Source organism: Ammospiza caudacuta, chromosome 16, assembly GCF_027887145.1.
Source record: "Ammospiza caudacuta isolate bAmmCau1 chromosome 16, bAmmCau1.pri, whole genome shotgun sequence".
Lineage (NCBI taxonomy): Eukaryota > Metazoa > Chordata > Aves > Passeriformes > Passerellidae > Ammospiza > Ammospiza caudacuta.
Genome location: NC_080608.1, coordinates 18,044,394 through 18,061,993, shown reverse-complemented (window position 1 = coordinate 18,061,993; position 17,600 = coordinate 18,044,394). Strand labels below are relative to the sequence as shown.

The window sequence follows — 17,600 nt, the reverse complement described above, 5'->3', positions numbered from 1 at the left end:
AGCAGCCCCAGGCAGCCCTGAGCCCCTGCCTTATCTGCAGGAGCCCCAGAGGCTGTGCAGCTCTCAGGGAGAGGCGGGCAGATCTGTCATCCTCCCACACGTGCCACCTGCCTGTTCCAGCCTGCTGGGGACTCGTGGGCTGCTGCTGGAGGGAAGGGAGGCAATTATTGACGGTTTCCAGTGGATCGGCTCCAGTCCTTCGAGCCTCGGCACAGCAAAGATTGTTTGGGCTTCGTAAACCCAGAAAACTCGTGTAAAGTGAGTGCTGATGCTTCCTAGGAATGGAAATAAGATAGAGCAGGGTTTGATCCTCCCCACCGGTGACCTCCACCAGTTCTGGGACCTGGGCTCTCCCCAGCCCTGCAGATGTCACTGAGTTGTGAAAGTTCTTCCCACACACCAAACTTGAACAAAATTTCACTCCCTCTGCACGAAATGGCACCTCTTGACTTCTGCCTTCACCTACAGGACTAAAGCAGCAGATCCTTTAATCAAGTCTTTACCGGTGAAAGCATTTTTATCAGCATCCCTATTTAAATATCCTTTGTTTAGGCAGGGGAAGGCATAGAAGGTTTCTGCCTGCAGCCCCTGCTCTGAGGGAAGGGAATGATTTAATCCTCACATAACACAAGTGCATTGACTTGAGAGAATAGAGGGTTTGTTCTCCTGAATGCTCCCAAATTAATGAAATCAGGAATACCTGGAAACTGCTCTTCTCCCAGCTAGAAAGGAGAGGTTTTGCATGCTGGTAATTGTGGCTCTGCCAGGGAGAGTGGAGCCACCCATGGGCTGCACGTGGGCTGGGTTAAACAGTGCCCAGGGAACTCCTCAGCCCTGGGCACAAAACCTCACCCTCCAGGAGGCTGTGGCTCTAGAGGGGATGGCAGGACTGAGACAAAGTCACCGTGAGCAGGGCTGGCAGGAGGGCTCACACAGAGCACTGGGGCGGCAGCAGGGCCAGGGCAGTGCCCCTCCCTGTGCTGGCACTGCTGGGGCACCCCCAGGGCTGGGGCAGGAGCATGGCCAGAGCTGGGAAGGGGCTGGAGAATCCCTGAGGGAGCTGGGAAGGGGCTCAGCCTGGAGCAGAGGAGGCTCAGGGGGGCCCTTGTGGCTCTGCACAGCTCCGGACAGGAGGGGACAGCCAGGTGGGCATCCAGGATGAGAGGGAACGGCCTCAGGCTGGGTCAGGGCAGGCTCAGGGTGGGCACAGCAGGAATTTCCCCATAGAAAGGGAGCTCAGGGCAGGCTCAGGGTGGATACAGCAGGAATTTCCCCATGGAAAGGGGGCTCAGGGCAGGCTCAGGGTGGGCACAGCAGGAATTTCCCCATGGAAAGGGGGCTCAGGGCAGGCTCAGGGTGGATACAGCAGGAATTTCCCCATGGAAAGGGGGCTCAGGGCAGGCTCAGGGTGGATACAGCAGGAATTTCCCCATGGAAAGGGGGCTCAGGGCAGGCTCAGGGTGGGCACAGCAGGAATTTCCCCATGGAAAGGGGGCTCAGGGCAGGCTCAGGGTGGGCACAGCAGGAATTTCCCCATGGAAAGGGGGCTCAGGCACTGGAAGTGCCCAGGGAGGTTTGGATCGCCCATCCTGGAGGTGGCACTCGGGGCTCTGGGCTGGGGACAGGATGGGGATCAGGCACAGCTGGGACTCAGTGCTCCGGGAGGGCTTTTCCAGCCTCAGAATTCCAGGATTTGGGACTCTGTGACCGCGTGTCACAGCCAAACTCCTGAGACAGAAGGAGCCCAACTTCCCAGAAGATTTCAGCGACATTTTCCCGACAGTGACCTCTCAAGGAAGCCCAGCTGCTCCTAAGCAAAGCACACTAAATCCATTCCCTGTGTCACAGTGAGAGATTCACCATGGCAGCCTTTCCAGTCAGGCAGCCCCAGGGGAGCACACACTGAGCTGCAGAGAGGCTGGGCCAGCTCTGCACGGGGAGCTGCTGCAGCTCTGCTGGGCTCAGCACAGCTCCTGCCATTAACCCGGGCTCCTCAGAGCTGCTCTTCTGGTGCTAAAAACACCAACAACAAAAGGCACCAACAATGAAACAAATGGCATTGTTTATGCATAAAATTAGGTTACCACTGACCACTGCTGGAGCATTAATTCAGAAAAAGAATTCCCTCGGCAGTTCCACAGGAGGGCAATGGTCATTTATTTTCCCCACAATTAGGCTGCAACACCAAACCAAAGGAAAAAGCACCAGGCAACCTCTGGAGGCCCAGTTCCCTGCACTGACTGATGGTCAGGAGAGGAAACCGAAGAAAACCAAAGCCAACAGACTTTTAGAACAAGCAGTAACTCCTCAGATTCCTTGCTATTGATTTTGGCACAGTAGAACGAGGGGGTTTGAGACCTTCAGTGTTTCCCCTACACTCACAATGGCACTGTGGGAGAAAACTCTGTTCCAGCTTGAAAGCCCCATCACGGGTCCTGCTGGCAGATTTAGTGTAAGTGGTGGTCAAAAATCCCATTTTTATAGGAGCATCAAAGGGCAGGTTTGTAATAAGCCACGTTCACCTCCCAGCCCTGGGATCAGCTCCTGAGATCCTTCATAGGACCAGAGCTGGACTTGCCACACCAGAGAAGGCTCTGGGCTCAGAGAAATCCAGCGCCATTCCCTTTGCAGGAGCACAAACACTCTCCCAAGCTCTCTGGTGGTGTGGTCTTTCCTCACTCAAGCCTTGCTTGGAGTTTTTTGCTTTGGAAATATTTAAAGTGCAAAATTCAGTCAAAATCAGCATGTTCCACTGGGTTCTATTTCAGCCTGATTTAATTCCACTGTAAAAATACACTGTGATTCAGATGGAAGGAAATTCAATCTGAGGTGCTGAAATGACTCTCCTCCAAAATATGCAGAGAGGATTTTTCTCTCTAAACCTGACTTTGAGGCCCTGGCCAGGCCTGAGGCCAGGAGGGCAGGGCTGGGTCTGTTCCCAGCTGCAGCCCCTGCCCAGATCCAGGGTGGTGGGAGCATCCCTCAGGCTGCTGCTCCCTCCACACCGCTCTAGGAACTCTCCCCAGAGCCCAGGATCGTTCTCCTCCTCGGGATTTAGGGTTTGGGGATGTTGTGCTCTCTTTCCAGCATCGCAGCAGCAGGATTTCCAGGATGGATTGCAAACCAGGATGGCCACAGCTCCCTCACTTTGTTTCTGCTAGAGGAATTTCTCAGCTGCCCTAACAGCTAATCAATGAGCTTCTGGAAATCATTAATCACATCTTTAGGAGAGTCAGGGGCAGAGCAGGGAAATCTGTAGCACAAGTGATGTATGAGCAGCTCCTGGATGGGAGGACATGAGTGAGAGTCGATAGAGGGGTCACCAGGGCACCCTCCAATTGACCAATTTACATTTGTGGGCATTTCTACTCAGCTTGGACCAGTTCAGCTACTGAAATGCAAAATAATTCTAACAGCTCAGACTTCTCTCTCTCCTTCAAACACTGTTAGACAGCTGACTTAGCAAGGTGCTTTGGGGAAACTCAGGGAAACAGCCCAGCAGGGCTCTGCTGGCCATTCTCTACTCCATTCACTCAGGCCTGCCAGCAGAGATAAAGCCAAGGGACAATCACTCCAAGGGACTCCAGGAGCCACAGAACCACAGAACCATGGAATGGTGTGGGTTGGAGCCCTGTCACCCCACAGCTGGTTGAAGTCCCTCTGGGCAGGCTCAGTCAGGTCCAGGCTCCTGCAGTGAGCCAGGGAGGGACACACTGCCCCAGCATGAGCTCCTGCACACACCTGAGTGCTCAGGGCAGCCCTGGGTGAAGCCAGGAGTGTTCCAGGTGTTCAGCACCTCCCAAAGCATCCCCACAGCACCCTCCCTCACCGAGCACCTCTGCAGCTTCAGCTCCTCTATCCTTGGGCACTGGGAGCAGCATTAGGAGCCCTGATAATGGCAGCAACGTTTGAGTGTATTCCAGAATTGACTTGAGTGCATCTGAGAGTAGCAGAGGAATTGCTGCCACAGGATTCCTGGCTCTGGCCAGCTCAGGCAGCATTACGCCTCAGTGACAATTGAAGTGTCTCCACCAAGCCTAAAGCACTTTAATCTATTTTCTTCCTTCTTCAAAAAATACAATTTTGAGCAAAGAAGCTCAAAGAAAAAAGGGTTTTTCTTTCTGTGTGCAAAGATGTAATTTTAGATTTTGCTTAGTGTCTGTGTATTTATTGTACGTGAGCCTTGAACTTGAAAAGCTGAAAAAAAAAAAAGAGGAGAAACTGAGAAAATATTGTGGTTACAAAATTAAACAAACCCAGGATGGCTGGACAGAAAAAACCCAACCTGCTGCAAGGAAGTGTTTGTGTGTGCGCACAATATGTTGTGGGATTTATTGAACGGCAAACGTCGGGTTTGTGTTTTCCCATTTGCACTGCTCACTCTCTGACTGTGCTTTGCTGAGACCCACAGGCACCTTCAGCGAGCTCTGGGGAGTCACAGCTCAGCGGGGTGATGGGGCTGCAGAGAGGGGCTGGGGGAGCTGTTCTGGGCCTGGCCCGGGTGATGGGGCTGCCCAGCCCAGGAGTGCCATCTCTGGCACAGGGCAGGCATTCCCTGTGCCCACAGCCCTCCCTGGCACAGGGCAGGCACTGCCCATGCCCACAGCTCTCCCTGGCACAGGGCAGGCATTCCCTGGCACCCAGGAGTGCCCTCCCTGGCACAGGACAGGGATTCTCGGTGCCCACAGACATCCCTGGCACAGGGCAGTCATTCCCTGGCACCCAGGAGTGCCCTCCCTGGCACAGGGCAGGCATTCCCTGTGCCCACAGCCCTCCCTGGCACAGGGCAGGCACTGCCCATGCCCACAGCCCTCCCTGGCACAGGGCAGGCGCTGCCCATGCCCACAGCTCTCCCTGGCACAGGGCAGGCACTGCCCATGCCCACAGCCCTCCCTGGCACAGGGCAGGCGCTGCCCATGCCCACAGCTCTCCCTGGCACAGGGCAGGCGCTGCCCATGCCCACAGCTCTCCCTGGCACAGGGCAGGCACTGCCCATGCCCACAGCCCTCCCTGGCACAGGGCAGGCATTCCCCATGCCCACAGCCCTCCCTGGCACAGGGCAGGCACTGCCCATGCCCACAGCCCTCCCTGGCACAGGGCAGGCATTCCCCATGCCCACAGCCCTCCCTGGCACAGGGCAGGCGCTGCCCATGCCCACAGCTCTCCCTGGCACAGGGCTGTTTCCAGCTCAGCAAACCCTGCCCAGCCTCCCAACCCGGCTGGGGACCGGGTGTGCTGCTCCTGGCCCACGGCCAGCCCAAGGCTGCACTTTCAAATACACGGATTTTTCTTTTTCCCCCCTAAATGCCAGCTCTCCTTGGTTAATCTGTTAGTCATTACGGTCTTTTTCTGGATCACAGAGCAGCAGCACTGCCAGTGCCAGGGGAGGCTGTGCCTCCATCCCTCCGCACTGCCCTGTGGCAGCCCTGGTGGCTGGGCACAGTGAGGGTGTGCCCACGGCCATGCCCATGGCCAGGCCCTGGCTCTATGGGGGTGTTTGCAGTGCCCCTGGCACACTGCCCTCCTGGCAGCTCCAGAAGGGAGGGAAAACACAAACTGCAGGCCACTCAACACGTCTGCAGGCAGGGCTGATTTATTGCACCAGCCACAAAGTGCCTTCCTTCCCCCAGTCACGGGACAGAGGGACAGAGGGACACAGGGACACAGGGACACAGGGACATAGGGACAGAGGGACACAGGGACTGAGGGACAGAGGGACTGAGGGACACAGGGACAGAGGGACACAGGGACACAGGGACACAGGGACTGAGGGACACAGGGACTGAGGGACACAGGGACACAGGGACACAGGGACACAGGGACACAGGGACTGAGGGACACAGGGACTGAGGGACAGAGGGACTGAGGGACAGAGGGACAGAGGGACAGAGGGACTGAGGGACAGAGGGACTGAGGGACACAGGGACAGAGGGACACAGGGACACAGGGACACAGGGACACAGGGACACAGGGACAAGGCTCCTCCTCGGCAGCAGCCTGCCTGGCTGCTGTGCAGCTGCTGGGACAGGGGGCTGCTGCCGTGCCCAGGAGGTGCTTGGAGCAGGGCACAGATGTGGGCAGGACCAGGGCAGTCCGTAGGGGTCACAGCCACGGCTCAGGGGTGACCTGAGTTACCAGTGAGCACTGGGCAGAGCAGGCCAGAGCCAAAGCCATCCTTGCTGCCTCCTCTACATCACTGTCTGTAGATGTCAGAACAAACTCTGAGCCCTAAATCCAACCAGCTCTTTTGTCAAGTTTTGCTTTGCTTACTCACTGAGCAGCAGATTCTTGGCCTAATCTGACAGTCAGATTTGACAAAACTGGTTTCCAATAAATAACAGCATTTCTCATCTGTGGAGTAACTCTAATCAACAACTCTGCAGGTTTTTCGGTCTGCCCTGACAAACTGGGAGAGCAAAAAGCTTGGAGCAAGGTCCTTCAGCCATGAACAGGCTGACAGACCTGGCTGGCTGCAGCCCCACCACCTGCAGGTGATCATCCTGGTGAGAGGGTTTGCTTTGGCAAGAGGAACCAGAGGCATCAATGATGACAATAATTACCTGGAAACAGAAACATCTCCTGTCAGCGGGGAAGAAGCTTGCATTATTCATTGGATTAGACTTCATTTTGCTCACTTTGGGGTCATTTTGATCTTCACTGATTTTAAACCAGACAGAAGCAGCTCCTGGATCATGTGACAGTATTGATTTACAGAGAACTGGGTGATGTTCCTCTCCCACATCTTGCCCGTTTGACAGCACAGCTGTGGGTGTCACTGTGCAAAGGCTGCTCCGTTTTGTGAGTCAAATTTCTGCTACACAATGAATTTATGAGTCAGTGGTAGGCACATCAGGATGGGATCCTTTAGCTCAGCCACACATGCACGGTGACAGGCCCCAGCTGGCTGCAGCAATCCCAAATGGATCCTCTTGTAAAGCAGACACCAGGATTATCCCAGGGAACGGTGCCCAAAGGACAGGCCTTGGGAATATCACCTGACATTTCTCCTTCCTGCTGCCCGTCCCCAGCCAAGAGGATTCATCTCTTTATGCCAGGACACTCTGCAGCCTGCCTCACAAACATGTCTGCCCATCAGCCTCCTGCCAGCCGTGCAGGGCACACCTGGCCAGCTCCTGCCCAGAGCAAGGGGGGCGCAGCATCCCCAGGGTCCTGGAGCGAGCAGAGCCTGCAGGAGCGTCCTTCATCCATTCTGGGCTTTCAGAGCACCAGCAGCGCCTCACCTTTCCCTCTGCACATCTGCACTGCCTGGGCTGCTCCCCGTGTGCAGCTGGGAAGGGGCCAGTGCAAGGAACGGCTCCACCAAATGAGACCAACCATCCTGTCAGCCCTTGTCAGAGAGAGAGGGGGACATGGCTCCGGGGTGCTGGGGCAATAGCCATGTGAGATGGGGCTGCCAGGCAGATTTATGCCATGCCATGCCATGCCATGCCATGCCATGCCATGCCATGCCATGCCGTGCCGTGCCATGCCATGCCATGCCATGCCATCCCTAGCATGTCCCTGAGGCCCCAGCTGCCCCACAGGCACACACATCCCGTGTGTCACAGTGCTGCTGGCAGGAGCCTGGCTGTGCCCGCTGTGCCCACGGCTGGCAGTGCCGGGCTCACCCTGCAGGCTGGTTTGGGAAAGCCTCCCTCACGGGGAGCTCTCTCTCCCCTACACCCCCCAAGAGCACGGCATGGCCCGAGGGACAGAGGGCCCTGCAATATTGATGGTGCATTTCTCCCCAGCACACGCTGTACCCGTGTGAGAGCTGCTCAGCTCCCACCCCCTCCGCTCCATCTCAGTCACTTTCAGATGGATTTGAACATGAAAAATGCTCTTTATCTTTGTGCCAACCACAGGCATTTTCCTTCCCAGTGCTATTTGGAGCATACAATGTGTTCGGTGTATCGAAACACCATTCCTCCCTGAATTCTTGCTCCTTTGGAACTAATCATCCATTTCCAGCTGAGAATATTTCCTCCAACAGGCCTTTGACAGGAGTTCCTGAGCAGCCCTGCAAAGACCACCTCTGCCTGTGCCTTCCCAGTGGTGTCAGACACCTCCAGGTTGAGGCCCATTAAGCTGCTCACAGCAGCCTGATGATTAATGCTTACACAGACACAGCTGGCAACATCTAAAGAAGTAATTATGGCTAAGCAGCTGCAGAGGAGATGCCATGCTCCACTGCAAAGCCAGATGTCAATTTTATTGGTCCTCAAAGTTTCAGATGAAAGGGCTTTGGGACAATGGGAATGGAATCATTTCAGGAGATGTGGAGAGGGAGCTCCTTTGCTCCAGGTGGAGCCTGCTGTGAGGGGCATCAGCTGCAGAGCCCTGATGTGGGGCCAGGGCAGATCCACAGCCAGAGCTCCGTGGCACCAGCACCAGCACCAGGCAGAACTGAACCGCTTGGACAAGAAAGGGTCATCTGGCACCACAGCCACAGCTTTGGCTTTTACCTGGGAAGGACACTGAAAAATCCACCTCTGAATCTATGGCAGTGTCAAAACCCCACAAAACCGATCAGAGCCAAATCCAAAGCCTGCTGAACTGAATAGGGATCTTTCCAGGAACTTCAATTGGATTGAACTGATGAGAGAAGATTTTGTGACACCTGCTATGGAGTTTCATTCTCCAAAATTTCTATGGTACCTCTCCTCTTGGTCCCTACCCTGGCTGAAGTAATGTGGGAGCAGTGTGCAATCCTCTAAGGTAAAAATTTCAGAAATATGAAAATCAGGAATCTGTTTTGCTAATTCAGGGAAAGCCTATGTTCATCCTCTCCTCAATTAGCAGAGATCATTGTGCCTATAAAGAACTTATATTTTTTCCTTATTTTAAATATAAATGCCAGCACAATTTTTCTAATCCATTCCTTTACCTACATTAATTCTCCTACTAGAACTTGTACAAGACACTGTAATTTCAAGCAGAAGCTTCTTAATAACACAAATCATCTATCCCTGTTGGAATATAAGCGGATCCATGACCTTAGAACTATTTTGCTAAGAAATCCAGCTAGAAAACTAATTTTAAGTAAACCTACAGATGTCAAAAACCCAGATGGCTTTTCAGGATGCTAACTTAAGCTTCATTGCATAAGCAGATTAGGGCTGCCTGTTGAGCCCCACACAAGAGTAGATGGCACAGAATCCATGGAATTACACCCAAACTGTTCACTTCCTGATGCATCTTCCACTGAAAACTTTGTCAGCTCCCCACACCAGGAGCCTGCTCACTGTGAGCACCACACCCAGGGTGGCAGCTCTGCATTCTCCCTCCATCTCTCTATCTATCTGTCCTTCTATTCCTCTGTCCCTCTCTCTATCCCTCTTTCCCTCTATCCCTCTATCCCTGTGTCTTTGTGTCCCTCAATCTCTCTATCCCTGTGCCCCTCTATCCCTCTGTCCCTCTATCCCAAGGCCACTGGCCAAAGCAGCAGCTGGCTACGCTGATGGATGGGGCAGTTGTTCCATCCTTCATCCTCCTCAAATGAAAATGGAGGAGCCTCATGAGCCTCTCAAAGGTTTCGGCACAGCAGATGTGCAATGATTTTGTGGTTCAGCCTCACGGGACCCAGATTAGCCCGCTGTTACCATTGGTAACCAGCCGTACCTGGCTATCAGGGGAAGTTAATGAGCCCGTGAGCGCTCCAGCTCAGGGCAGGAGCAGCGTGGCTCGGGGTGGCTGTGGGAAGCAGGGCACACGCTGCTCCTGGAGAGGACACCTGCCTTTCCATGGCGTGTTGTGTAACAGGGCCCAGCCCCTGCCCCTCTCTGCTCCGAGCCCTCATTCCAGAGTGCAGCAGCTGCTCCGAGAGGGCCCTGCTGAAATGCGGCCAGAGGGATGGAATTGTGCTTTCCCTCCCTGCGTGGAAGCGTGTCAGGGCTGCTGACAGATGGCTCGGCTGCCTGTGCCTGATGATTATCAAGCCTCTATTACCTTTGCAAAGTGAATCCCAGTCAAAGGTTTTCTGTAATGAATTTCGCTGTGTTTGCACCCTCGGTTTGTGTCCCACACATCCCGAAGCGTGCGAGGTGCTCGGGCGCTGATTTACAGTGCCAGAGGTGCCGCGTCCTGCGGGCACAGGCACGGTGCTTTCGGCAGTCTGTGCTGCCACCTAGCCAGGCCCGGCCCGCCGAGCTGAGCCCCGCTGCACCTGCACAGCCCGCACGGAAAGGTGTCCCTGGACCTGAGCCCCAATTCACCTGCACAGCCCGCATGGAAACGTGTCCCCGGGTCTGAGCCCCAATTCACCTGCACAGCCCGCACGGAAACGTGTCCCCGGGTCTGAGCCCCAATTCACCTGCACAGCCCGCACGGAAAGGTGTCCCTGGACCTGAGCCCCAATTCACCTGCACAGCCCGCACGGAAAGATGTCCCTGGACCTGAGCCCCAATTCACCTGCACAGCCCGCACGGAAAGATGTCCCCGGGTCTGAGCCCAGCCCTGCACAGCCCGCACGGAAAGGTGTCCCCGGGTCTGAGCCCAGCCCTGCACAGCCCGCACGGAAAGGTGTCCCCGGACCTGAGCCCCAGTTCATCTGCACAGCCCGCACGGAAACGTGTCCCCGGGTCTGAGCCCCAATTCACCTGCACAGCCCGCACGGAAAGGTGTCCCCGGACCTGAGCCCCAGTTCATCTGCACAGCCCGCACGGAAAGATGTCCCCGGACCTGAGCCCCGCTGCACCTGCACAGCCCGCACGGAAAGATGTCCCCGGACCTGAGTCCAGCCCGAGCCTGGCAGGCACGGCACGGCGCTCCCCAGCTGCGGAACGCTCCCCCCGCGAACGGCACGGAGCAGCCCGAGCTCTCCTTCTCCCCCTTCGGCCGGTACTTACGGTAGAAGACATATTCGGTGTAGCTGGACCAGACCTTGTCGTCTGTGTACTGGTTGACGAAGGAAGCCGTCACTGAGGAGTTACAGGCCACCATGTGGAATCCACACTCGGACAACATGTCAAAAGCCCTCTCCAGGTGCTTGAACTTGAGATAAAACCTGGAGGTGTACCTTTCTGGAGCCCTGTCCGGGTCTCTGCTTTCATTCAAACTTTCTCCAAAAACCTCTTTGACCAAAGAAATCCTTCCACAAACCAAAATCCTTGGGACCCTCCTGAATTTGGCATCTGCTTGGCTCTCCCTGCCAATGGTGCACGAGCCACGATAGCCGATGGTGATGAATCCCCACTTGCGGTCGGGCGGCAGCAGTGAGGGGGGGCAGATTCTGGTGTCACTGCCCTGGGACACCTCTTCGTAGTCACTGTGGCAATAATCATCAGGGCTTTGCTTGCTGTCATCGGGAGTCAGGAGCTTGACCAGGTCCGGGAGCTGGAAGTACTCAGCCTCCCTCCTGAGCCTTCCCTTCTCTGGGAAGTGGTCGGGCAGAACCACTTGCTTGTCCCTGAGATAGTCCAGAATATAGCGGAACAGGAAACCATCTCTGTCGATGAAGAATCTTCCCTTGGAGTCCTTGGCCAGATCGTTGGCCGTGTCTCTCTTTGGGGTGAACATTTTCCAGAGCAGGGAGTGAGGGGTGCCAACCAAGGTGGAGTGGCGAGTGAAGTAAACCTGGCCGCCCACGTTGAGCTCCACCACCTCGGGGAAGGAGGGCAGCCCTGGCCCCTGCTCCCGGGCAGGAAGGTAAGTCCTGCAGTTGCCACTTAGAGCCATTGTAGTTTAAACTGGAAATCAGCAGCACGGAGAAGCAGGACTGTCAATCACATCGGAGGGTAGAATAAAGCTCCCAATATTAAGAAGAAACAAGGGGGAAATGAAAATTGAGAAAATAAAAATAGCCAATAGGACTGTTTAAAAGAAAAATCTGAATTGTCCATGAGTGACAGTGTGGCAGAAGTGGTTTATACACAGAGCCACGGAGGCTGGAGGCTTGAGAGCAATCACCTCATGACATGCAATCACATCATCAGATCTTCCAACAAAGCCATCAAAATCAAGGTCAAGCCAAGCCTATGGTCATTCACAGGTCTGTGAAAACGGGAAGCAAAACAAGGCACAAATTACTCTTTAAGCATCACAGCTGCTGCAACAGAGCAAAGCAGAGCAGTTTGTAGAGCCAAGCTAAATCTGCTAAATAGGTCTCTTTATTTTGGCAAGTTCTACACTTCTATTTCACAAGTATTCATCAATGGAAGGGCTATATATGACTCCACTGTTTAAAAGAAACTGCAGACTTCATCTTTAAAGAAACATCTAAATTAGACATGCACATGAGGGAACAAGAACAGGGAGTCTTACCTTGGTAACAATTAACGCATAGCTCTTGTAAAGAAAACCAAAATGTCAAGACACTCAGAACACACATACAGGCACACAGGGTCCGGGTAGTGTGAATCCGATCCCAGCAAGGGACAGCAAAGGCAAGAGAAGTGCTCTTAGCAGCATCCACGGAGGTCTCAAGTGTTAAACCGAGTCACAGGGAAGTTAACCGTGGCGGGTGACGAGGAAACCAGTACATACAGCACGGCGGAAGAAAATAAATAAATAAACAAACAAATAAATGAAATAATTCCCGAGCGGATGCGCCGGGCTGGGGGAGCGGGAGGGCAGCGGGGGCCGGCCCCGATGACTTGCAGAAAGCCCGCAGCCCGCGCTAGGCACTGCCGGGCTCCGGCGGCTCCCGCGGCGGCAGCGCGGCCGGCGGCTCCCCCATGGCCCCCGGGACCGCGGGCACCGCCGGGGCCGCCCCGCGCCGGCTCCGCTCCGCCCCGCTGCGCGCTCCGGGCTCCGCTCAGCGCTCAGCGGCGCGGGGCCGCCAGCGCGGAGGGCGATGCCGATTGCATCATCTTAAAGGAGTCGGGCCGGGATGGGCTCCGCGTCCCGCACCGGCACCGGCACCGGGCAGTGCCGCGAGCGGGCAGCGCCGGGCACGGGCACGGGCGCGGGCGCGGGCACGGGCACGGGCGGGCAGCGCGGCGAGCGGGCAGCGCAGGGCGCGGCGCAGGCGGGCACGGCGGGGCGCGCACAGCCCGGGCAGCACCGCGGACAGCGGCAGCACCGCGGACAGCGCCGGTCCCCGCCGGGCCGGGCCGGGCAGCGCCGCCGCCCGCCGCTCACCGCCCGAGCTGCGGTGCAGTCCCTCCCGCTCCGTCCCCTCGGGCGGCAGCGCCCGTCCCCTGCCCGCCCCCAACGTGCCTGTCCCGGCTCCGCGGGGGCTCCCGGTGCGCGGCCGCGGCTGCCGGCCAGGAGCGGGACTCGCTCCCGCTGCCGCCGCTGCTCATCTCCCGGAGCCGGCGGGGAGGGGACCGGCCGCGGGGCGCGGGAGGAGGAGGAGGGACCGGGGGCGGCTCCGGCGGTGCGGAGGACCCGCTGTACTTGTGGGGCTCTCACGGGGAGAGCCGCGGGCGCGCCCGCACCGCCACCTCGCGTCCGTCCCCGCTGCTCGGCCCGGGCGCTGCGGGCACGGAGAGAGGAGCCGGCATCCCGGCAGCGCTCGAAACACAGCGGAGGAGCTGCGGGCACGGAGAGAGGAGCCGGCATCCCGGCAGCGCTCGAAACACAGCGGAGGAGATGCGGGAGCGGCTCCCCCGAGCACCCCACACTGCCGGGCATCCGCGGGAATGGAGCAGCACGGCCCCCTGACAGCTCACACCACTTCTGGGCAAAAATACTCTTCTGGGAATAATAACACATGAGAAAAGAAAGCCTTTTACTCAAAGGTGGCTAAAAGCTTTAGAGTGAAGTCTCTCTCTGATGGAGTCACCATGCAGGGGTAGATTTTGCTGACTGCACTTAAGTTCACAGATTCACAGAACATTCTGAGTTGGAAGGGTCAAGGATCGTGGAGTCCAGCTCTTAAGTAAATCCACACAGGAATCGAATCCATAACCTTGGTGTATTAGCACCAGCTAAGGCTGCAAATAAGCATGGCCATAATTTAAAAACATGGCCGTAATTTAAAAGAAAATAGCCAAAAGAATAATTTTCAAGGCTAAGACAGAAAATCATTACTTGTGTACCTACAGACTTTTCAAATTAAATCTGAAAGCTGAACAGTTAATCAATTAATTGTTGATTTTTACCTCAATTCATTAATTCTGAAGCAACTGCTGCACTCCTGAACAAAACCTGTCTCTCAGTTCAGGACCCTTATTTTCAAACCAGCAGAATCTGGTGCCACTACAGAGTGTGCTGGTTGTGCCGCAGAAAAGCCCAAGTCCTGTGTCCTGCCCTTGTGGCTCTGCAGAGCAGCTGAAGCAGTGCAGGTCAAGGGCTCCACAACCCCTGCACAGAGGATTTAAAGGTGGCATGTGAGATCATGTTCGCTTAAATGTCTTCATTACTTTTTTAACAGCCTGGTGCAGTCGGTGCAGACAGGATTTAACACCTGTGTGACCAACCAGAGGGATCGACAACTGCCTCTGGGAGTGTCAGTGCTGTCCCTGTTCACAGCAGGGAGAATTGCATAAGCTTTTGCAAACATTTCAGCTGGCCGTGCTAGTTCATATGCTGAAATCTAATTAAAATCCATTTTCATACTGGCAGGGCTTGGGGAATGCATTCCCTGTCCCCAGTAAGAGCTGATGGTGCTCAAACCGGCACGGAAGCGTTTGTGATGTCCCTGTGACAACAAGCCACGGCCCGAGGCTGGGGGTGGAGCTCAGCCCAGCACTGCTGGGGCCGGGACACCACAGCCCGTGGGATGTGCAGGTGCCCAGCGAGCAGGGACAGGAGATACCCACACCTGGGACTCCTGACAAGCTCTAACGAGCACCAGGCACGGAGTCCCTGTGATTAGCCAGGAGAGACAGCTCTAAGCTCAAAGTCTTTTTGAAACATTATCATCAGAATTGCCCTTTGAAAAGAACAAAACCCATAGAATTTTAATCACAACAGCTTTAGAAATGCAACTGCACTTTTCAAATAGTAATGAAAGCAATTCAGCACCTGCTTTTATTTCTTCACATGGGACGTTCCAATCATTTCACTGTAACATAATTTCCTTTGATGAAATGACTTCAGGAGTAAAAGCATCACGTAATGCTCCCCAGCTAAATACAAGCCATGGGCCAAATCCATCAAAATGCAGCTTGACAGAGTGAAACTTTAAAATCTGGGCCAAATACATGGTGACCTAAATGTAAAATATGTGTCAGGACCACACCGAGGAGCAACCACAGTTCTGATGGAAGAGAGAAGCAGTATCCATCAAAGGGAGGAGGATGAAGCACTTCTCACTTCTGACAGATGCCTTCATAACCTTCAGCACAGGCAAGGGAAAATTTAGCCTGAGCTTAAAGTGTATGTTCCAAAAGCCCCAGCATAGCTGTGCTGGAAGCCAATCCATGAATGCTGTGACATCATTCACAGGTCTGAGGTCATTTCTTATGACAAAGTGCTAAATTGGCATTTCAGGAAATCATGGAACAAGTGACTTTATTGAATTTGGTGGGTGTTAGAAATAGGTGTCTGAAAGCAGCAGCAGTGAGGGCTAGAAAGGAAGGGCAGTGTTACCTGGGCTGGAGTAGCACGGTGAGTGTGTGTGTATCACCTCCCATCTCCAGAGGAAACACACAGGCTGGAAATCCCAATCAAGTCGCCCACACATAGTGAGAAACATGGAAGCTGTTTATCAGCAACAACACAAGAGCTTTGAGGTGCCTGGAGAAGGAGCAACTGAAAGAAGCAGAAACTGAAGTAGTAATTCTGAGGAAAAAATACATTCAAATTGGATTTTGAGTAGAAGATTCCACCTAAAAAGCCACTTGAGAACTTTCATCGCTCTGTGTGGTCTTTACACACAATAGTTAAAGTAAAAAAGGAAGAAAGAAGAACAGCACTTCCAGTTCCAGGCTTGCACTTTGATTCAGGAATAACTTCAAGGTGCCACCTAAGGATCCTCAGCCCTGTTCCCTGTAACATTCTGTGCTTCTCAGCAGGCTCGTGTCTGAGCACTGAGCCCAGCAATGTTTCCCAGGGCAGAACTCCATCAAGCCAGCAAGAAGAGGGCAGCTTCTGAGGAGGGTGGCATGGCAGAGGAACAAGGAATGTCTGCACTGGGTCTATCATGAGGGCCAGTGGTTTCCCTGAGAGGCAGAAACCGTGTCTTGCACTGGTGCTCCCAGACAGGACTGCCAATCCAGCCCCAAGCCACGGCAAAGAGCAGAGCCTGGGAGGAGCCAGTCCCAGACTCCTGTGAGTTCCAGCCCCCTAACCCAGACACCTCTCCAGCAGGGCTGCATCCTTCCCATCAGCCAGCTCCAGAGCTCCCTGCAAGGCAAGCCAGGCAAGAACAAGTGCTACCGAGCTAAATCAGAGATTATCCCCTGATCCAGCAGTGTGAATTACACACAGTGAAATTCTCATCTGCTCAAATCCAGCAGTACGTGCGAATGGGAAGCCCTAACAAATCTTTCCCTTTGAAGAAAAAGCATAAAGCAACACTAAATGGCTGAGTGTTCCTGAGAAAGGATCTTCCAGCAAAGAGCGTGAGTGCCATGAAGGCGGGTTTGTTCACAGAGTAAAGCATTACGCAGATTTGCCCTTGATCTTTTATTCATAACTCAAGTGCATAATGTATTTCCATCCCAAACAAGCAAAGGGGAAGAGCAGCTCTCCCAGCTGCTCAGGATGCGAGCACAGGCTGGGAGCAGGGCTCAAATGGAGACACGACATCGCTTTCTGCCACGGTGTATCACACAGAGAGGGATCACAGCAACTCTTTACTCCTTCTGGCGAGAACCAGACCCACAGCACACGCACAGCACAAGGGCTGAGCCTTCCAAAAGCTGACAGTATGAGGGAATCATGTTCCAGTGATCTCCATATCAATCACTGCACATCGGGGAACATTCTGGAGAATAATTGATATATGTGTGCTGACAACTCCTCTGGAATTCCATGGCCACTGTTCAACAAAGCAATCTGCTACACAAACAGCCCTGACCCTGCAAGAGAATCAGCACATACAGGCAGGCAGAGACCTCATGGACACATCAGCAACCGAGGACTAAAATCAAACAAAAATCGCTGTTTTCAGTCTCCCATCTGCAAAGTGCTTCCTTCCTCCTTTTCAAGTTCTGCCATAAGAAGGCCTATTTCAGCAGACATCTTCCTCCTCTCCCTTTCCCCATCCTCCCATTCCTCCAGAGTTCTTTGAATAATACTTTTATTCTCAGTCTGATTCAAATTATTCTGTTATTAACAGTGGTGTAATTAAAGTGTGTTTTTTAACATCACAGCTAAAACAACGCTTTGGTAACATTATCATGACACCAGCACTGTGTAACCCGTGTACTAACCGAGTACTTTTAGGAGTACTTTTACTCTTTCCAGGTTGGAGCCATTTCAAGGTCTCCTGCAAATCCAAATTCCCTGTCCAGGTGGATTTTGAGGCCAGGTGGGGCCTGGAGCAATCTGGGCTATGGATAGGATGACTTTTAAGGTCATTTCCACCCCAAAGCAGTGTGGGATTCTGGCATTGCATGGTAGCCCCCGGTGCAGCTGGAGCTGGTGCCTGGGCAAAGGGATGGTGCCTGGTGTTTGGTGTTTGGAGTTTGGTGTTTGGTGCCTCCCCAGGCTGCAGTTCCAGGCAGTCCGTGGGCTGCCCTTCCCAAAGCATCGGGACGGAGCAGCTG

General features: G+C 54.4%; 1 protein-coding gene across 1 annotated transcript in view; it reads right to left on the bottom strand.

Moving 5' to 3' along the window:
* The window catches only part of KCTD16 (potassium channel tetramerization domain containing 16), a 52,236-nt gene extending 39,898 nt beyond the window's left edge, over positions 1-12,338 (bottom strand). The window contains exons 1-2 of the mRNA XM_058815427.1: positions 12,262-12,338; positions 10,848-11,991 (exon numbers count right to left, since the gene is read on the bottom strand). Coding sequence (XP_058671410.1) covers positions 10,848-11,676 — 829 coding nt within the window. The 5' untranslated portion in view covers positions 11,677-11,991; positions 12,262-12,338. The remainder of the gene's footprint in view (positions 1-10,847; positions 11,992-12,261) is intronic.
* Between the last annotated feature and the right edge of the window lie 5,262 nt (positions 12,339-17,600).